This window comes from Dicentrarchus labrax, unplaced genomic scaffold (assembly GCF_905237075.1).
Source record: "Dicentrarchus labrax unplaced genomic scaffold, dlabrax2021, whole genome shotgun sequence".
In the NCBI taxonomy this organism is placed as follows: Eukaryota; Metazoa; Chordata; class Actinopteri; family Moronidae; genus Dicentrarchus; species Dicentrarchus labrax.
The window spans coordinates 4,472,769-4,495,716 of NW_026136717.1; the positions used below are offsets into that span (position 1 = coordinate 4,472,769).

At 42.2% G+C, this 22,948-nt stretch overlaps 1 protein-coding gene across 10 annotated transcripts in view; it reads right to left on the reverse strand.

The window, feature by feature from the left end:
* Window positions 1-22,948, reverse strand: part of nrxn2b (neurexin 2b) — a 635,050-nt gene that overhangs the window by 191,111 nt on the left and 420,991 nt on the right. The window contains exon 1 of one of the 10 annotated variants that reach the window (XM_051375288.1): window positions 9,431-11,344. The exons of 8 other annotated variants lie outside the window; for them this stretch is intronic. In XM_051375288.1, coding sequence (XP_051231248.1) covers window positions 9,431-9,764 — 334 coding nt within the window. In that variant the 5' untranslated portion in view covers window positions 9,765-11,344. Of the gene's footprint in view, window positions 1-9,430; window positions 11,345-22,948 lie in introns of those variants that run through there. One more of the 10 variants, XM_051375287.1, reaches the window with a different exon arrangement.

Genomic DNA, 22,948 nt, shown 5'->3' on the forward strand with positions numbered 1-22,948 from the left:
TCCTGATATATTTCAAACTGTGAAAATGCACGTCTCTACTGAAGCAATATATCACATTTTGCCTTGTACACTTGAACCTCCATAACAACGCAGTGCAACTACAAGGAATAATTAAGCCAAGAAATCAGTGGTCCCAAAGGACTGCAGTAAAAATAAATCATGGGCATAAAACAAGCGTAGCCAATACACTGGCCCGTCCCATGGGTTGCTTCCTCTGTCAACAAGACGAAGAAAACAAAAGCTGACAACAAAACCCCTGTTGACATCCTGCTCGCTGTGAGTGCTCTCAGTCAAGGAAATTACATTTAAATATTTGAAGGCAACACACCCATAGACATTTTTTTTTAATACAATGAAATCCAGGATGGAGCCAAGCAGGAGACCAGCTGAGCAAAGCTAGCTCTACAGATAAATGTTTAATGGGCCATACAGCGTTCACCATAGGTGGGGAAAACGAGACAAAGAATATTGCTGAAGCAGGACTGATTAGTAAGGTATCAACACTGAATTAAATTGAGTAGATGAAGCCTTAAGATTTTTTACTTTAATAGATTTTTGTAAAAACACCATGGGATACTGTCAGAACACGCATCAAGAACTAAGGGAAATTATTCAGGTAAATTACATGACTGTGAACAGAAGTCACAGTGCTTGTCTGCAGCAGCTAGACTCGTTCTCTGATAATCCTTGCAAGATGTGAAAGACACAGAAAGTGGTTTCTAAATAATCTCCTCAATTTTGGTATGCCAGGTTTATTGCAGATACTTTAATGTCTCATCTTCCTTTTGGATTATCCTCTCTAAGATGCAACAGTACATATCCAGCATTCAAATCCACAATCAATATTAATAGTCCTGTGCAAATAACTCTATAACAATCATACACATATTTTGTAAAATGCATTGTATATGAATTACAAATAAAAATCTTCATATTATCATCTTTTAATACATATAATGAATTTGTGTGTGTGTGATGTTTTGTAAACATCGATGTAAAGTGCACTGACAAAGGCACAATTTGCTGCCTGTTATACCAAGCTGTGTCTAAAAAACAGACCCATGTTGTGCTCAGTTCATGAGCTTCACGTCTCTCAGCACCGTCTGTGATTACAAGATGTCATGTAGTGGAATTTCTGCACAGATCTGCACAATGACCAGCATGATATAATATTTGGTAATAAGTAAGCCTATTAGGTCTTGGACAGCTTCTTTTGGAAACAAACTGAAAATGGAGGTTGTAGGTGGGGAATGTTAGCTGTGGGATGGGGAGGTGTGGTTGCATTCACATAGTTGCAAAGCTGATGAAAGCGTTTTCCTCTGCCTCATAAAACTCCTTCGGGTTGGGTGGGGTGGCAGAGGTGGCGGTTTTTCAAAGCATCAGTCATGCATAATACAAGCCACTTTGTTTATTAATGGTGAGCACTCCCAGTGGAGACTGAAATCCTTGGCGCGGGCACCCAAGTTGCACCGCTTTAATATCTGATGGCTAAATAATTAAAGCGGCCTTACATCACCGCAACCTCTGAAGATCTGGTCCCCTCATCTCTGCCGTCTACAAAGCCAAGGCGTTGCCCACGCCGTGATGCACTCCCACTGATGTGCCCGCGGTGCTTTCATGTGTCATGGCAGGGAAGGTGGGCGGGAAGGAGAGAGCATCCTCGCCACACACTACAGAGTAACCATGTCACCTCCCCTGAGCTGAATGCCAACTTTTAACACGTTTTCAGAAAGCTAAAGGAGCCAAGGAGGAAACAATTTATTATTAAAACCCAAGAGAAACTGCACCTGCTTCTGTTGATCAAGGACATAATTTAGCTTGTAAGGACAAAAAAAATGATTTCAAGATATTATTCTTGAGAACAAGATACTATATCAATACCATTATGCAAGACTGCAAACATATAGTGCCAGGAGCATAGCTTCAACCATGTTGTGTGCTATTACTCTGTGTGGTAAAGGTGACAACATCAGCAATGAAAAGACCAGAGACTAATAGGTAACTTGCAAATAACAAGAGCTTGAATGCCATTCCCATTCATATCCGTTAGTTTGTGACATATGGATTGGTGCGTGGCTTCCCTCGCTTTGGAGGGGCATTAATCAAACCCGAGGCGGAGGAGGATCCTCATCACCTCGGTCAGGCAAAGTGCTATCTTTCCTCTCCTCACTTGTGCCTTCGTTTTAATAGAAAAACTATGAATGGCTGTGTTGGGCGAAAAGCGTTCATCTGGCTCCTGCGGCCGTGTATGACACCTTATTTCGTGTCGGCGCCCCAAACACGCGAGAGCAAGACAGGGCAAATCAATTTCACTGGCAGGCAGGCTGGCAGGCAGGAGGGGAAGATGTGCTTGCTAGCTAGCTAGCTGCATGCAGGAAGACTGCAGAGGTGATCGGTGTACTGGTGCATGTCAAACTTTATCTTGTCCTAACAAGAATATTTTACTGTGCTGTATCTCACACTAATGGAAGCATGTGGAATTGAAAAAAAAAGAATGTTTATTCATTTGCACAAGAGAGCAAATAAAGAATAGATTAAAAAAAAGTGAAACATTTTTCATTTCATACAAAATCCCATAAATTATGATGATGTATGTGTGTATGATGACTCCATGCACATCTCTAATGTTATTTCAGCAGCAAGCACAATATTTTGATTGAACCTGATTTAAAAAAGCTACCTAAAATCTCTAAAATCTACCTAAGCTTTTAAAACGACTTTCATGATTTGGTGGTTTTTACATGCACATTGTGTGTTGCCTCTGAATCATCACCCAACAGCAGGCTTCCTGTTGATGTGCTGACCTTACATTTGAGTAACAAAAACAGATCCAGACCATTCTGCAGCAGGCAACTATAGCCAAAGCTAGAGGACGACAAACCCACAGGGTCCACTTCCGCCCCCAGCCTGGAGGTGTCAGAGAAGTACAAATACTCATGCAGAAAAGCAAGACAGCCACCAAAGAGACACTCGTATGGCCAGCAAACACATACCCATACCTATAGGCAAAGTAGGCAGCATAAACTTTGAGGGTACTGCTGAAGTGTGTTTGTGGTATCAGACAACGAGAATGTGGATTCAAACTGCTGCAGAGAGCTGCTTGATACACCCACTCCTGAATTACTCTTCATAAAATGTCAAAAATGCACTGACCTGAAGCCAAGTACCAAGCAGGAGACCAAGAAGTTATTGAAAAAAGAAAACCTGTTAAACTAACTCCCGCAATGGTGGGCTCAATACTTAAAAATCTCTGAACTAACTGAAGTTGATGACACACTCACTCTGGTTGTGGCAGCTTTTTGGAGGAGTGTAGCCTGGCACACTTGGCTCATACAGTATATGTCTCCTTTCACAGCAGCACAAATACTCAGGTGTAAAAGGGGGTTGGGGGGGGTGGAGGTGTGGGAGCAGGACAGAAAATGTCAAACCAGCAAGCTTATCTTAACTGGCCAGAACACCTGAGGCGTCCTTTCTGTTTCTCATCACGATGTGCGTGTCCATGCATGTGGTTGGTGTGGAAGGAGAATAATGAATACTAATAGTGTTCTCTGAAAGAGAAGGGTTGTGACTTGACTCTCAAAGGAGAGCGCTCAACAGCTCTACCCCTCAACATCCACACACACACACACACACACACACACACACACACACACACACACACACACACACACACACACACACACACACACACACACACACACACACACACACACACACACACACACACACACACACACACACACACACACACACACACACTGCACCTGACCTCCTCCTGCAGCCCCGAGATAAAGTGGTGATTATCAAACATAGCAGCTTGTCATTAGCACAGTAACCAGTGATATAGGCCATTGGTGAAAGAAAAGGAGAGGACTTGAGAAGAGAGGGCCACACACTGGGCAGTTTTCAGCAAAGGTGGTACTTGGACCTCAGGACTCAGAGGGCTAGTGGCCCTGCTTGTCCAGAATAGGGCGGATGGATGGGTGTAGGCAGCAGCTGACCTCATCAGTATGCATGCGCAGTCAAGCCAAGCAAACAACAACGCACAGAGGACTACAAACAGCGACTGTTCTCCCAAAGGAAGTGGACCAGGGCATGCAGAAATCATGCCGCCAAAGGAAGAGACAATGCAAAAGGAAAAAAATCTTAGAGGATAATAAGCTCTGAGGGATAAATGTAATATAGACTCAAGGTAAAGTGAATTGAGACAGATGGAAAACACAACAAGGAGTAGAAAGATGACAATGGAGAGAATGGTTCAGAAACAACACTGACATTGGAAGTAATCAGTATGGTAATTATATGCTCAAGTTAAAAAGGTAAAGAAATCCATACCAGAGATGACGATGGGGAATTGAATTTATACTGGGAGGTCAACATGTGTGAATATACAATATTTCTCCAATTACTTTAAGGGCACTGCAAGGTGGGTTGCCATGATTACCGAGGACCAGTGAAAGAGGAGGGGCCGATGAATTCACCGCAACAACCCTCTAATTAACATCAACACAGAGTCCAAGTATAGGGCCTGTGGCTGCAGCTTATTTCACAGTATGATATACACATACAAATATTGCATCCAGTCTTAATGAGTTGTGGACAAACACTTATACAAACAGTAAATAATTATATGTAGTTGGATTTTAATATTGCAAATATAATAATGTATATAATGATATAATGATGCGTTTTTGTAGATTAACCATTTCTATTTTCAGATTTCAATGCTCATTTTGTTGATGCAATTCATATTTTATTTTATCTAAATTTTGAACAATCCAGCCTTCTTGCTCTGCTGTAAACAAAGCTTTGCTGGAAAGATAGCTATGGATGTGTTCTACTTTGATGGTCAGGTTGCAAGACTGAACATAAAAGAAAACAAACTGTGTGATGCGCAAAAAAAGCTACTCAGACAGCATAAAAAAAACAAAAAGAAGGCCTGGATAATGTGTGAGCAGTTGTAATTAGGGCCTTCTCTGAATCTATAAGCATTTGATGTTTTGAGGTAATCAAGGTCAACCGTCTATTTCCTGCCTTCGTTACTTCAGTCTATCGTTTCTTCCTCTGTTTCCTAGGTGACCAGTTATGATGGGCAGGGCAACAGAAGAATGATGCTGCTGATTCTCAAAATTTTGTCATTAGCCACTGCGGGAGATGTTTCAACCTTGGGAGCCTTTCTATAATATTAATGCAAACTTGTAGAGTATTACAAGGCACATGCAAATACACACACACATATGTATACACCAGGCTCACTCCTTAAAACCCAAGTGGACATATTCTGTCCACTGCCAAGGACAAAGTGATCCACCCAGCAGTAAAATCTCTTGGAAGCTCTCCATCTAAAACATCAAAGACAGGCTGAATCAAAATTAGATTTTTAATCCCTTTAGCCCTATGCAGTGGGGTGTTCAGGTATGGATTACCTTGCATGGCAAACATTTCCTTTCTCTATTTCCAGTCCAGAGTCATGAAAAGTGTGCATGTTTGCAAGCACAGATGTGTTGATAGATGAGCAATGAACGAAGCCAGAGACACCAACAAAACCGCAGTCATGCCACTGGTGCGAAAGAGTGATGATCACACGTATAAACAAGCCATGGGCAAAGCTTATTAGTTTATATTTGGAATGATGGAGACTGTTCACACCTCAGTGCAATCTCCCTTGATTTGCAGTGCTAGTGTATTCATGCATGTATTGTAAGGAAAATGGGAAGTGCTTTGAATGCAACACATCTATAAAGCATAATTAGGAACCGACTTACAGGAGGCATTTAAGACTTGTCAAGGTATGACAAGAGAGTCATACCTTCCAACAAGAACGATCTCATCTAAGCAACATGCCAATGCAAGACTAGACAAGACAGCCCAGTGAAATGCCACAGTTCAGTGGTCAAGACTCTCCAGTTAGCTGTAATCAGAGCCGTGTGGGTGAGAGTTTGCTGCATCTGAATAGACAGTAATGAACTGCTTTACATATAGAAGGCTGCAATTGGTTGCTGTCTCGGACAGACACAAGGGGCATTCTAAATCGGGCAGCTCTTCATCCATCACAGTGGATGATGGTTACAATGGAGATCTTTAATCAGTGGCAATTGGTGGGTCCCAGGCTGTGGCCTCTTCATTCTGTGTGAATACTGATATTGGTTAGCGACCACTTTATGAAATGGAGGGAGACGTGTGCACAAAGCGCAAAGCATGGTTCCACCTACGTATAACCTAGCCAAGCTTATATGTCATTATCATATGTGGCATACATGCTATATGTAAGTACAATATATTTTCATTTTAGTCCATATGAATTATTGAATTGCCCCTCACTGCATGTGTAAAATGTTGTTAATGGCTACAATCATTCTATCTGCTGTACTGCATGTGTGTATTTATCGATGGGTGGGTGTGTGCCAGCAAGTAAGTGCAGCATGGCCCTGCAGGAGCTCATCCAGACAGATGTAGCATAATAATGACATTGTGGGAAGAGAGCAGCAGATAAGGCCTGAGCCTTGAATCTCATAGACCCGATATGTTAAACCCAGGGGTGGGTTCAGGGCCACAGTGACAGCTTAATGGATGATAGGTGCCTTCCTTCCGAGCAAACAGTAAGACTCGTTTGGCATACCGTGCGCAGGCAGGTGGAGGGCTTTTGGAGCTGAAGTGAGGTCTGACCAAGGTGGTGGTGGTGTGTGTATCTGAGTGTCTAGGGGTGGCTACAGTGTTGTGACAATGACACCCAGTTGAGAAACTGTCTACCGAAAAAGGCTCTGAAGCAAGTGGGCTCTTATCACTGAGTGGGGTATTAGTGCTGGTAATAAGCTGTGCCACTTGGTTGACAATACATGGAGAGCTGGCATTTCAGACAAGGACTTGATATGCCAGGCTGCAATGGAAGTATTTATGATGGCAATTGAAATTGACTCCCCACACAAGAGCAGCATTTCTAATGTGCGTGTGCTGTCTTGTAGTAGATAATGAAAATGCTGGAAGTGTGCTACTAAAAACAACACAAACCGAATGAGAAACAGCAGCGTTTTTTGTGTAGGCGTACATTAGTAACTGCTACAGCATACTGCCAGGGGAAAAAAGAACAGCAGTTACAGCCAACCAACCAACAAACCAAATAACTTCTCTGTCCTGCTTTAGCTTAGCTGCTTTTCCACTCAACATGTACTTTATGCATGACTGTCAAACTTGCAACATATGAGAACAAACACAGAAGACTGACAGGTGGGCCTGTGCAGTGTGGGGTGACATCCCTGTCTGAGCTTGAGCTCCAAGCTTGCTATGAAAATGAAGCCTTTTCCTTTTCACAGGGCAAACAGACAATTTCTCTTGCAGACCAATATCTTCTGACAGCCATAAATCCAGAGAGAGCCGGGGAACATTTTTATGTTAATTATCTCAATTTAAATAGCTTAGCAACTCGAGATGTGAGAGGTGCAATCCAATTATCCAAGCTAGACGGAAGAGAAGGCAGGAAAATAAAAAGAAATAGCAATAAGAAGAGGACACTAGTTTGAGCTGCCATTTTAGAGGCTAAAATGCCTCTTTGCTGTTTCTATCTTATGACCTACAGTAGAATGTGCTTTTAGGAATTTACTTTAAAATAGAACAATGAAAAATATTTACATCTGGATGGTATGCTGTCATTAAACAATTTTATATTGGAAAAATAAATCATTCACATGCTGTTTCAATTACTGAAAACAGAGATGGAAATGATGATTGCTCTTACATTGATCAGCTACTGACTCAAGATCCCCACATGTAGTAACAATAACACATTTGACAAATAGGCCCAATGCTTACAAGATGAGCTTAGTTGTTATTAGTAAAGGTTTTTGAGACAAAATTTAGACTGAAGCATTAACCATAGATCCTCCTGCTTCCCTCATGTCAACAGTATGGAAACAGTTTGGTTTAACTAAACCGACACCACTAATATAGAAGCACACACAAAATAAGCACTGCTTTCAGCTGCATTCAAACTCAAACTGTAACTCATCTAACCAATAATAAAATATATTTATCTTTTTATATATATGCATATATATTTACCTTACTTTCTTTATATTCAAGTAGGATGGTTTTGCATCTTTTAATACTTCATTGTAAAAATATATTTATATAACCATAAAAGGGTTAGCTCATCAATTTGTCATTGACACATGGAACATTCCTTCACATCTCCTCTATGACACAGGTTAGCCCTCATTTGTGTGCTCAGTCACACGTGAACTAAGAGGACTTGGGCGCATGAAGCTGTGGGCTAGGACGAGAATATGGATAGCCATAAATCCAATGCAGTACTGAGCACCAGGGAAGAGGCTGCATGTGCGCTGATGATGTCTATAGAGGCTCACCACAGCCAATCGACCACAGAGGCTGTACGTGATTGATTGATACGGATTACAGGTATACTGAAGCAAAAGAAAAGAGCAAGGGGAAGGAGGTAGAAGGAGAAGGACAGACAGACAGACAGACAGACAGACAGACATAGGGCTTGTTGGAGAAACACTAAGTGAACGCAAATGGGTCGACGTGAGCATAATCATGCTGAGGAATCAATAAATGGTATTAACGTCTCTTGTCAAAGTAATATATGTAGAGGGTGTTAAAAAGGGGGCAAGGGAAATAAATAGAGAGAAAAAGAGGGAAGAAAAATTGCAGTGGAAAAAGCTTGGGTTGGGGAACATCAAAGGAATCATCAGTGTGAAACTCTGCCTCGTCCCTGACAGCTTAGGCTAAGAACAGTGCAGCAACTGATGCACCACAAAGCACTGAGCCAAAGACATATACTGTAGAAAGTAGGACAAAATAAGGAGTGTTCAGGCAATTATCAATGGATCTTTCTGAGTACACAATGTGCCATGACACACAACATGTGAGATTTAGCATCTCCACAACCAGTTAAGGCCATTCTCTTTTAGTGGCTGCCATCGTGCGTCAACAATTACTACGGATGGTGATTACATGAATTTAAATTGGCCACAGTTCAATACATCAGTAGACCCAAGATGGCTGCTGAGCTTGAAAGACAAGTAGCAGGACCCAGCTGGCTGGGGATGTGCTGCAAAAAGCCCAGAAGGGAACAGCTTCTGGAAACATCATCCGCCAATTCAGGGACATGAATCAAGACACTGGCCTATAGGGAGCTGAGGCAGTGAGGTTGGTTGCCCAGGCCTGGCTCCTCTCTGTCTTTCCAGAGATGACAGAGATCAATAGATGGATGAACCAATTGCCTGAGCTTATGTACTCAACTTAGAGCTCATTGCCACCATAAATCAACCCCTTGAAGAAAATTAACTCCCATTGACCCCTTGAGTCACACTCACACATGTACTTTCTCATGTCTCTCAGCAAAATCACTGGTTAATCATTAGCTGACCAGTTCCACAACAGTGTGGAAAGAAATGGAAACAGATGATCTTACCATGGCCCCCACGTGTAAGAAAGGGCATCCGGTTGATGGCAATGGGCACAGTACCATGTTTGTTGTGGAAGTGGTGGACGTGGTGGGTGGTACTGAGGGAGGAGGAAACTCGGGCGGCAACAGCTGGGCAGGGGAACACCAGCAGCGCCAGAGAGAGCACAAGCCTAAAAAGGAAGGCCGGACTGGCCCACACCACGGGTGATGCTGCTACTGGCCTGGGTACCAGTAGCAACCCTCCGTCCACTTCCACTTCCACCTCCTGCTCCATGGGGGCGGGGCCTGAAAGAAACAGAAGGCCCCTCCCCCTCAAACGGCACAAACAGGAAGTGAGCATCTCAAATGAATCCAGGGCCCATGATCCCCTGCTTTCCAGCCCGGGGAGGAATTTTTTTTTTTTTTAAAGAAAATACGGATGAAAAAAAAATAAGCCAAGAAAGAAAAAAATGATCCTTGTTTGAAAATCCCAAAAATGATTGGAAAGAAAAATCAGGGAAGAAAAAAATAAAAAAATAAAAAAATTACAAAATCCTTCCTGAAAAGAAAGACCCCAAAAAATCCTCCAACAGTCTAGTGTCGATATCCAAAAGCTTCTGACTGGATCCTTGAGAACCAAAACAACTCCCGCTCCTCCCCTTAATCAATTATACCTTTTGTATAACACGTAACCTCTTTTGTTTAACAGGCAACTTCCTTGGCACCCTAAAACAAATAATCACGGCTTAGCAGCACCGATTTAGCAAATACATGACTCCATCTTAGCTCCTTGAAAAATATCTTGTATACAGCTCTTTGAGTTAATTGTTCGACAGCGTTTTCCTTCGCCTTGGGGAGATCTTCAGTGAGTTTCTCCACCGATAATCCAAGCCTCCATCGTGAGGAATAAGACTTCCGACATCCCTTCGGAGTTTTTTGGAGACAACTTAAATGGAGAGCAGCTGGATAGAAAAATACATCGGAGCAAAACCAGGGTGCAAAAGGGAGAGGCGAAGAAAGAAGAGCAGAGGCAAGGGTGCTCAGATGAAGGGGCAGCCAAATCCTATTTCAGGGCTTTGAATCCCTGAAGGAGATCCAAAACCGTTCAGTCTGCAGCTGAGAGCGGGAAAACAAGGGATGAATAAATAGAATACAGGACTGGCAAGAAAAAAGGGTTTGCGAGAAGGAGGACAAGACGGTTGGCTATTTCCAAGTGCGGCGGCGCTGAATTCCCTCTCCTCTTTTCTGACAAAATAAATCAATATGGGTCATGGAATGAAAAGCAGCAGCAAGAAGACACCTTAACAGGATTAAACCATAACCAAAGCTCTGAACCAGCATCAGAGTGGTTGATGTCCAGTTCAACAATCCTCCAATCCCTAGACTTGTAACCCAGCTCCGTCCTACTTGTGATTGCTCTTCACCCTTTGAGAATATGATTCCGTTTTCTCTGCCCCTTTAGACACTGTTCTGGGTGGGAGGCAGATGAGAAGCAGCCTATGGTCCTCTCCGTGGGGCTCCGACACAGGGTGCTGCTTCTGGCTTGCTGAGAGAGTCTGACGATGCTGCTGCCGCTACTGCCGCTGCTGCCTCTGCTGTGAAATTCATGCTAATTGAATCAGAAGCTGCAGCAACGAGCGCATCCTTCCTGCCCGCACAGTTCTCCCTTCTGCTTTTCCTCCGATCAAGTCAGCCAGCCCCCCCCCCAATGGCACACACGCACAGCTCTGTACCGGGCAGGGCAAAAACCAAGAGTCAGTGGCAGAAATAGAGCCGAAAGGGGAAGGTGGACACACTCGGATCCTTTGAATGCACAGACGGTGACTATGATACATAGGGCAGAGCAGAGACACACAGAGAGAGAGAGAGAGTGTGTTTGTGTGTCTGGTTGGAGCAGCGAGCGCGAGAGAGCGAGCGAAAGAGAGAGAGAGTGGGAGGGGAATGAAGGAGGAGAGCACGCACGCAGGAATGATGGTAGGCACACATGCATGTTGGGTTTGTTGTTTGCACACATAGACACAGATGTTTTTTTTATACGCTGCCAGGAGCACATCCTCTGGAGTATGTAAAGCAATGACATACTTCTGTGTAGGTGAGTGTATGTGTGTATCTGCCAGTCACACTAAACACTGGTACAACTACAAACAAAACATGCAGACGATGGAGAAGCCAATAATACACGCATTCATGAGGGGGACTGTGAGAACCCGACATCAGTTGAATTATTTACTGACTGAAAAATGTATTAAAGAATATTTCCCCTCTTTCATCTGTACAGACATTTCCATTGTTATTTCTCATGCGTCTACACTTTTTTCTTCTCATCTATTAATCCTCTTCTCTCCTCCTTTTGTCTATTGACCCCTCTGCACTCAGCATATCTTTCAAGCTTGGACCTTAATTCCCCCCTTTGCATGTCGTTTATTCGCTTCTTGCACACCATGTCCTCATTTTCCGCCATTTTTGTCAAAAAGAGGGCGGGGTACATGGTGTGGGCAAGACAGAAAAAGAAAGACTGACAGGTAGGGGCACTAAGAAAACATGACCGTAAGAGGAGTGGGAGGAACAAGGGATGCAAAATAATGAGGAGGAGAAAGATGCCAGCAGTGCAGAAAGTAGACACTGGATTGCAAGAAGAGGGGAAGTATGAGAGAGAGAGAGAGAGAGAGAGAGGGGGAAAGAGCTAGAAAGAGAGAAATGGAGGTAGATTGCGTATCAGATAAATCATGGCCGATAGAGATCTCACTTGGGACAGGAGCTCAGTGCTAGAGACAAGAAGCAAGAAAAATGGCCAAAACAGGAAAAGCCAGTGCAGGTATTCTGCACTGATGGGGAGGAAAGAGTCTGGACTATTACTCATTTACTTACACACCCACACACCCACACACAAGCAACTCTGCCAGGTGGGAACATCCCAGGGGAGAGGCTATGAGAGATGCTGTGCTTGCTGCTGTCAGGGTGAGGGAGATGTGACATCTAGGGTGACCGGGACACGTGTCCTGATCTTGCACCAAGACTGAACTGCTGAACTCAGAGGAAGGATTACAGAATAAAAAAGAAAAGAAAAGAAAAAAGCCCTCCCACAATTCATCCAAATATGTTCTGTCCAAACCCAAAAGCGTGTGCCCATTCTCTAACTTTCAGTTTGCTGCTTTTGCTTTGGGGGCGAAGATGGTTCGCTAATCCTCCTTTGCGGCTGGAGCATGACAAAACACAGTCCATCCCGTACTGAGAGAGTACTGAAACGTGGAGAATTTACTGTAACTGAACAGGTATGTCTTTAAACTTGATTGACCCAATAGGTCCGTATAATGTTGTATATTGCAATCCAATACAACACCACAATCAAAAAATGAGGGCCGAAAACAATTATAGTTTAATCAACACCTCTCTGACAGGCTCTTAACAAATCCTAAGAAAACCTCAACCAAAATGTAACATTATAAACCTTCCACACTGTACTCAAGAACATGTCTACTTAAAAGCCACTATTATTGTAGTGCTATTGAATTTGACCTTTTTGGCCACACAAGTTAATGGTCGAATGAACAGCGTTGTCCATCTGAAGTGTCATATACTTATTACATTTACAGTAATGAAGATGGTGAGTAGGATTTTTTTTTTTTCCTTTCACACACTGACTCATCCAGTGCACTGATTTTTTTTTAGCCCATTCAACTGAACTTAAAGGTCCAGTGTGTAACACTTCAGAGGATCTATTGAAAAATGGAATATAATATTCATAGATAAGTCTTTATCAGTGCATAATCACTGGAAAATAAGAATAGTCTTTTTGTTACCTTACAGACGTTTTTATCTACAGAGCGAGCTGGTCCTTTTACATGGACGCCACCATGTTGAACTGCCATGTTTCTACAGCCCAGAACAGACAAACCAAAGATAGGGCCTTTTTTGTTAGTTTCACAGCCACTGTAGTTTCTCCTACACACTTAGGATGAACTGTATTCAAATAGTTGCAATCTGCAATCAATTTCACCACTAGTTGATTTTAATTTCAAGCATAATGTGCAGGGAATCCGTAAGGATTATTTTATTTTGAAAGAAGCTATACTGGTGAATTAAATTGTATTTACCATTAAAGAAAACAATGACAATACAGCATTTAAATTTTACACAGAAAGAGAAGTAAGTAAGTAAGTAAACATAAAAAAGATGGTTAGTTGCTTAATTGAGCAGAAATAAAAGAATGTATAATTGAAGTATGTATATAGAAATATTATCTATATGTAACATCATTTACAATTACAGTTTATCATAAAGCTTACCTCTAAACATATTTTAAAGTATATGTAAAATGTGCTGTTTCATTATGAGACTGTCACTGACACTGTAGATGTTTCCTTCAGAGGACAGTGTGCGGACTGGGAACTCATTACGATGAAAAACACAGAGGACTGCCAACACCTGCTGCTCCACTCCCCTCAGGCACAGGAAAAACAAGGAATACAGAGCACAAAAATACACACAGATGAACAATCAGTCCAGACACACACACACGCACATACTAATTGCACTGCACACCGTAACTGTCATGTCAGCGCTGCAGCTGCATGATGTAACACCAGTGTCCCAGAGGTGAAAAGCCTTGCACCTCAGACACCAAATATTCCCCCAATGTAACTACGAACTCCAACATCCCTCAGGGGAAGTGAGGTCATAGATTGAGGAAGTGGGATTAGTTTACTGACAGACGTGGGATCAAAGCCTCTACTTCTAGTCTAATCCTGAGGAAACCTTCTTGCCATTATGCACCTCATTAATTAGACCTCAAACACCTCTCAGTGTTAAGAAGCAAAGATGACGGAAATACAAAGTAAGTGGGGATTCTTTTTGTCAAGGAAGCAAATTATAGAGTCAATGTGGCTATCTGTACATAAATGTATGGATCTATTTAAAGGTGGCAGCAGCAATACACATTGCACCCAAAAAGGAAGAGGAGGAAAGCTCTTGGATTTTTCCGCTGGGTGAGGTCAGGAAACTAGGACAAGCTGAATCTCTTTGCTCTCGCAGCGGGGGAAGGCAAAACACAAAAAGCAAGTCATCAATTTTTAACTCCCGTCTCCTGTTTGTGCTATTCAGTAGCTTTCTTCCGTATTGAGCCCCCGATGTTAGCCGCTTATGTAAGTGCACTGTTGGGAAACTTCCTCCACAGTGAGCCCCAATGTTGGACACTTATATAAGTGCACTGCTGGATACCGCAAACAGGCAAATAAGCCTAAACCAACCAAAAACTGGTTTGGCATTAGCATTACTGATTGTCAACTGCCATCTACCAGGCAGTATGTTCAAAATTATTTCAAAGCCTTTTGTGGAACAAAAATGTCTCATCAATCTATTTTTCTTTCGATAGCTTGGTTACTGAAAAGATTACTTTCCTAAAAGAAAGAAATTCATCAGATAGCAGAAATCGCTAGTTTGAGAAGTGTCTGAATCCAAATTGAAACACTCACTATCCAAGGAAAAGGGCCATCGACTTCTGGGACTGAATACAGTGGCTATTTTATTGCTGAAAGCTTTCTAGTTTTTTGAGAGTGTACTTTCAAAATAGTAAGAAATCCAAGATAAACTGAGATGTCCTCATTCCTAAACAACAAAATAGTTTTTTTGTAATGTCCTTCTAATATGACTAATTTTGAGCATTTTCTGATCTGCGCTGCTATCTTCAAGTTGACATTGTTAGTGCCTTCCAAAATAGCCCACAAAACCATTACAAAAATGATTAATATGAGCAATTTCTAAGGTTATGGAAAGATCACAGTTACGGTCAAGGTTAGAAGAAACCAAGGGGAGACAAACTGCAAACTCTGGTCAGTGGTCAAAGTAGGACACCACGCTACTATTGCTTTTAAAAGAGCTCCAGAGGTTGCTTGTTAAGAAAATAGATATTTTCAAGCGTTAGAACTTCGGAAGACCGAGCAGCAACCTGATTGTTGCTTGTAATGTAATTCATACTGTTTATGTACTTACTTTAATATGCTGCTCTCAGGGAGGTTTGGTAATTAAAATCTATTGGTTTCCCACCAACCTAGCATCAATTATGCTGCCAGTAATCAGATGCATACATTTACCCAACAATGCCTTCAAAGAAAGCCACAGAACAGAGCAGAATGAATGAAGCAAAATATTAAGCCAGAGTTATGGACAAAGGAATCCACTAATAGCATTGTGGCTTCACCCATTTTGAAAACTAAGAATATCTAGTTAAATGAATGCAACTTCATGGTGTATAATGATGGGTTACAGGAACTGAGAGGGATAATGAAACAGAGGTTTAACACATTAGTCTCGATACAGGAGAGTGGGGAATTCAAAGGGAAAGGTTGGTGGAAAAGGACATGATCAAGATGAAAGACGGACAGGAAAAATGTACAGAGTGTATCTTTGGTAAGTAGAGGGTAGGGATTAAAAGGGAACATGCATATTCTGGACAAAACAAGCCCCAGCTAGGTAGTGAAGAGAAAAAATGGTGGGGGGGTGTCTCTTTTTTTGCATGGATGAAGGAGCAGGTTGCACACATCTTAATCATGTGAAATCATATATCCTCAAGGGGAGAGAGGGGGAGACAGCAAGGAGATCAGGAAAAAAAATATAAATCACTTACTCAACCCCCCCATCGCCATAAAAGCCATTTTCTCTGAGATTCCATTAACGATCACGCACCGAATGACATTGTCTGCCAATCTTATGTTAGCTCTCCCTGTCCTAGTTAATTGGGTGTTTGGTAATTACAAAGATCTGATATCTATCAGTAGGTTTCAGATGTTGAATATTTAAACAGCACAGGTATGGCTTGTCCCTCAGGGTGCTGTAACAGCTTCTCATCAGCTGAATCAGCTTTTTTTTTTTCCACCCATAGTCAAAATAATTTAGTGTCTTGACAACACAGAAACGGATGAAGCTCGGTTCACCCCGGGGTAGGGCCACGGTCGATGCTCCAAACAAGCTCCTTGGTCACTTTTTAACTGAGCAATCATGTGCAGATCTATACAGAGCCCTGGTGGTGTCAGGGGTACTTTTTTTATTTGGGTAGTCCTTCAGTCATTCATGCTTTAAAATTACTTAAAGGGAACATGTGCCTGCTCTCAACCAGCTGTGTATTGTAACAGTGTGGGTAGGTATATGCACAACGTTTAACTTCCCTCCGTGTTGCCTTCACCCACAGCTCCCTGCTAATTTGTTCATTTCTCAATCCAAGTTTCCGTAGCTCTAGGGATGCCGTTCGAACTACAAATTCTACTTCCGCATTTTTTATACGCCTGCCTCCGGAGACAGTTGGATCGAAAGAGGAAAAAGTCAGCACTGTTGATGGAAAATTAGTGTGGAGTGCAGGCAACATGGAGGGAAGTTTAACATTGTTAATTTGCATATTCTACCCACGTTGGAATGATACAAAGCTGGTTAAGAATTGGCAGAGTTTCCCTTTAATTCTTGATCATAAATTCATCATTTGTGCTTTTGAAACCGTGTCAAATAGTAAAAGCAGGAACTGGGGTTACAGTTTGTTACCCAAGAGCACACAAAGTGTTAGCAACAGTTATGTTCTGGCGTTGATATCGTCACATTGATATTGTTGGACTACTTCTTTGTTGTGTCCACTAACAGTTGCACGTATACCACTTTGTATCCTACTGTAGGTCAAAATGAACAGTGAAAGTTGTAAGGAAGAATGCAATTTTAGTGAGCCACTCTGGGTTAATACAGCAATACATACAACATTGTGTTTTTGCTTGAATCCTTTATTAATATAATACTGCACGATAATCATTAACTACAGGGTGCACAGCTTATCAACTCAAGAGCAACATTACTAATCTGTGCCACAAGTTGAAAACAAATTTACCCATGACACCTGCAAAGCTCCGCAGATCTCTTATCTGCAAAGAAAAAATTACATTATCTTTTTCCACCTCAATTCCACGGCTGCAGAAATTCAAAATAAGAGCGCTGTTGGTAGGCTGGCAAGCTTTCCCCATCTCTCACTCTCTCACCTCTACTTATCTTCTCTCCATTGCTTCCTTCCTCCCCCTCCAGCCATCCATCCATCCATCTCTGCAGCCTAGCGCTGTGTGGTGAGTCAGCTGTCACTGTCTGTCCCTCCAGCTGTGGACCCAGCTGTCTGGGCCAGATGGGCTCATCTCCACCTCATCCTCCCTCATCCATGATGTCTATGAGGGGCCCCCCCTCTCCCCTCTAACCTGAAGCCACGGACAACTGCCCCTGAAGCGCATTACTCTCACTGAGTCAAAACTATATGGAAAAAAACGATGTTTCTGGTGCAACAAATGAGGTGTTGGTGCAATTCACACTGTGACAAAACTCCAGGCTGTAATGGCTGATTATTGTTATTAGCAGTGGCACTGAAACATTCCTTTTTTTAAAAGTGATTACTCTTTGCTTTGCAACAACTTCAGAAGGTGATTTACAGGTTTACTGGGACCTGAAAACGATTCCTTTCTATGTGCCATTGTGAAGGTAATAATCAGGGTACATGCTCAAAGGTTGGTGGGGAGGGAGAGTGCCTGCTAAAGCCATTCCAGAATAATACTGGCTCACAGTAATCTCCTGCACACAGGGAGAAATTTTGACAAGGATTTAAGGATTTTAAATACAATTTCTATACGCAATGAAGGCCCAACAATAGCACTGGGGAGAGAGGGGGACAGAGCATGGTGCAAGAGTGGAAGTTAGGAGAGGAGAGGGGAGGGGAGAGAGGGAGAGTGCATGAGCGAGAGAAAGAAAGAGTCATCATCTTTCTGGGGAGCCAGATTGCAGAGCTCTAGGGTATGAGACGCCCCAGTGTTTAAAATGCCTGCTGAATCACATCTAATTTATCCAAAGCCTACGTGAAGAGGAACAGCAGTTAATGTAAGTGTGTGTATGTGTGGTAAAGAGGGTAAAAGGAAGAGAGATCAACAGAGAGACAGACAGACAGACAGAGCACACTGTACTGTACAACAGCTTATTTAAGACATTAAGCCGTTTCTGATGCTCTGTTGGGGTCTATGTTCGATAAATGGAAGTGCCTATTGATTTAGACTCCAGATAAGGAGCGCTGAGTCTTCGCTGTTATCACCGAGATTAACACAAAACAACAATGAGAAATCTGCAGGGAACAGATTGCTGAGAGAATTCTCTTGGCCTTATCCTGCACATAAGAGACACATGGTTTGAGCTGCAATTTCTTCTATGGCTGATATCATCCTACATGGTTTGCAAACACAGTCATAGATGCTGAGTATAAAACAGACAAAGCCACCAGGCGTGTTGGGCTCTATTTACTAAATATTTACAGAAGCGCTCATGCATTTATGTGTGTAACAGCAACCTGTGCACAAAAGTGTTCTCACACATGGAGCTCAGGTTTTCACCGGAGATTTAAGTGAGCATGGCGTTCTAATACGCTCTTCAAGGAGTTAATACACTGAAATAGGGGGAGGTGTACCATGTACCCCTAGAGGGTGCATAGCATTTTTATGGCAAGGAGAAGTAATGTGTGACAAAACCTCAGCATTCCCTAAATACAATATTCAGACTACAGCTTTGCACCAGTCTAAAACTGAGAGCTGGATTCAGCTGAAGTTGCCTGGTACTGCCAACACCTGAGACCAGAAACAGACCTGCGATCTGAGAATACAATTTTTAAATGTCATCTATTTCCGACCATTAGTTCACTAAACTAAGTATCTGAACTACTGAACTGAATACATTCACCATTAGACTAGTAACTGAGACATACCCAGTTTTGTGAGTTGCTGAGTGAGGAAAAACTCAAGTTTGTGAAATGCTGTTTACAACTAATTCTTAATTATTTGGTCCTTCTTGTAAATTCAGCAAACGTTCATACATTTATTATTTATTTATTTGTGTAAAAAGTACGAGAGTTAACCAGAGAATAATATTATGCCAGACAGTATTTGTAGATTCCTGTCTGCACAGATATCAGTTAGCACAGCTTCTCAGCACTGAGTGTCCTTATACCACGATGACCCAATCTTTTCTTGATATTCAAACCTGTTATTTTAATCTGTTCTCCCAACACCAGCTCCCAGCTTAAACAAAAAAAAAGCTCTAGTCTTTATCATTCCCTAGCCCTCTGGGAGGCAGTTTGGTCATAATCCCCATTTCTGAGGTTTGCTCCTTCTTGTGTCATCTCTTATCTAAGGGAGAAACCCTTGAAATAAACACTTTCCACTGATTTTGCCTCAGCGGAAAATATTTCCTCCCAGTTCTCTGTATACAGTTTCACTTATCACTGGCAAAGTACAACTTTTCAAAAAACAGAAGCAGAAAATATCCTTTTAGGGTATGTTTCGGGTGAATTTGTGCCTACATTGAGACTGATTGTGCATGTATTGCAGATGTGTGCGTGTGCCCTGTGTTGTGAAAAGTGCAGAGCCTCTGCTGCAGTATAGCTGACTGGAATCAGGATTTCAGAGTTAATGGACAGGGTGACTGCTGCCTCCTCGATGTGTCAGCCTTCGTTACACGCTCTGCACACAGAAGCCACCGCCGCCGCTGTCCGCAACAGGGCAACACAGCAGCCAAATGCATTTAAGAAAAACCAAAATATGAAGGAAAACTGTCTGCTGTGTCTCGTGTACCACTGTGTCTGATTGCTCACTTAACACGCTGGTTAATTTATACATCTTTTCTATTTCTTTGCTTTTCTGAGCAGTGATATTGCTTTGTGCATGTGGGCTTGAGACATGAAGAAAGCCTGCTAGTGTTGTTTACTGCACATTGTTACATTTCTTTCTAGTGCTTTTTCTATCAAAGCCACAGAGTAATCTGTGTTGCCCACCGTGCTAAATCGTTGATGATGTCTGACAGCAAAGACCTTGGACTCAGTCACCCGCGTCGGGCCCCTACAAAGGCTGGCTTCCACACTTGGAACCGACCCCCAACTGGATTGTTCACACTTACAATTACAGGTCAGGAACTGGGCATACAGAAGGCAAAAACATCATCATTTATGGATCCATACTGCACGGCAAATCTGGCAACCCTACAGCTTCTCTATTTCACAAATCACTGCAGTTAACAAATTAATCTTCACAGCACGATTTTATCCCACAGAGCCAATAAGATGCAAAAAATGACAGCAAGTGGGCTGCCCTCCAGTGGCTGGAGATGATTCTGATTTATTTTTTACCAAACATGGACTCAAGCTTTGATCTTGAAATCTTGCAGGAAATACAGTAGGCAAAGAGGATCATACTGCAGGGAGAGTTTACAATCCCTCCACTGTGTGACCGAGAGGGAAAAATGAGAATGGCGGAGGAGAGGAAAAATAGAGACATATAAAGACAGAGGTCCAGGAATGTCCTCAACATTTCTATACCTCTCTCCCTCATCATTCCATTCTTTCTCCTTTGAGAGCTGCTAGTGCTGCAGCTCAGTAGAGGACATCGAGTACCTAAGTGCAGGCCTCCTATTGAGTGGCTACATGAGGGCTCATTAGGGATGAGGCTGATGGAGACATCAGCTTCCAGAGCTTATCTGTTGACTCACAGCAGCGCAAGGTTGAAGGGTTAACATGCTCAGGTTATCAATAGGCAGATGAGGATGCCTGCCTTGATTATGTGAACATGACTTTCCATCATGATATCGACCGCCGCTGCCAATCAGGATGGCAAAAAGAGCTGTGCTGCACATTTTAATGGCCAGGAAGGGATTGAGTTTTTAATTAGTGGAGAGAAATGGTTATCAAACAAAAGCAAAGTAAGTTGATAGGTAAATACATTCAAGGGTGATTTTTTAAATGAAAATCTTTAATTAAATCTATTATTTTATCCCCAGTAATTTTTATATGCTGCTCTTTCTCTCCGTCCCTCTCTCATCCTCACGCACAATAAAGCAAAGAGCCAAGGCACGAGTTGACATCGTCAACATAATAATTAGTCATGAAGCTGTCGTCGTCTTCTCCCGCAGACTTAATGACCTGGAGTGGCTGTATCAGTGTTTATTAAATTAAGTCGTTTTAAGCCACCAGGAAGAAAGAGAGCAACTGTGTGAAACAAACACACAGTACAGTCATACTACTACTGTACAATTATTCTGTTGTGACGCATGTCTATGCTCATTGAGGCATTGAGCAGGCACTTGAGTGGCAAAAAGGAAATTGAGCTGGTTGACACTGAGTAGGCTTGGTAGGGGTGTCAGGTTTAGGGGAATTACACAACAGGAGCCATTTAACAAAAGGGTCAATCATTGAATAATCAGGACTGCAGGCATTACGCCTCCGCACATCTCATATGCAGCTGAGGCACATACCCCTCCTAAGATTAATGTCATACATGATGCTGACCAACACAATGGTTATATTAACTACTGGATTGTGGAGAACCATGTGTTTTGGAATTTAAGTTCTTATGAGGACAGAAATTAACTGTAGAAAGGCATCCAGGCATTCTCCTAACCAAAGGCCTCAAACGTCTTTGCTGTGCCTCCATGTCTCTTTACATGCTTAGTGCGTGACACAGCATTACTTATTCATATGGACACAGGCCAAGTAAACACATCGCATGTATGCACTCAATAATTTAGACAGGGAAAGAGGGCTGTGTGAGCACTTTCTAGGTGCAATCCATATTTGAAGATTAGGTTAGGTGGAGACACTCCTCTTTACTCTCACTGTCAGATGTTGTCTGGTGAACTCAACAGTAATTTCTCTGAAATCTCTGAAAAACATCTGACATCAGTGCATATACTACAGCTGAAAGACATCTCTACTACCTACTGCAAAAGTCTAGTTAGTAGGCAACAAGTGATACAGACCAACTCAGGTCTTTAATGCATGAAAAAGGTAAATGAAATACATGCACCTCTCACATTTCAACCCTATTGCTAGACAGAGCATTCATACTGGATGATTCTACAAACTACAAATTAGGTTCATTGAATGTTTTAAAATGTTTAATGCCAACATTTTTGAATTATTTATTTCTACAATAAACATTTTATATTTGTACACTATTTTCACACACACAGCTTGGTAGGTGTTACTCTCATTTTATTATTGCCATAAAAGATGATGCATTCTTTCCCTGTGTGATAAATGTGATATACTTTGTAGTAGTGATGAAAGATAGGGGCAGTTGGCTTTCAGGCCCTTCTCCCACCATCAGGCTCTATAGCTGGCAGCCATAATACCCTGCTGTGCTTATCAAATGCCAAAATGACAGATTTAATTAAAGACCCTTACACTCTTTATTCAGCTCTGCCCTGTGCCTGGTCCTGTTTATGCACTGCAAGGGTTTACAGGAATCACTCTGTGACAATGTCTGATAGTCATCAGGCATCCACACTAATAATAACAAATAGGCAGGGATGTCCTTTTGTTAACCAATAGATAGGCAGCAGTGCTAGCGTGTAACACGAGAGGATGAATGCTTATGGAAATGAGAGAGGAACATGTAATGGAGGATTGCTAATCTAGGGTGATTGGAACTACTGAGGGAACGATAATTTAAAAAAAGCACATAGGATTAACGGCACACAAAACGACTTGAGTTGAAATTTAAT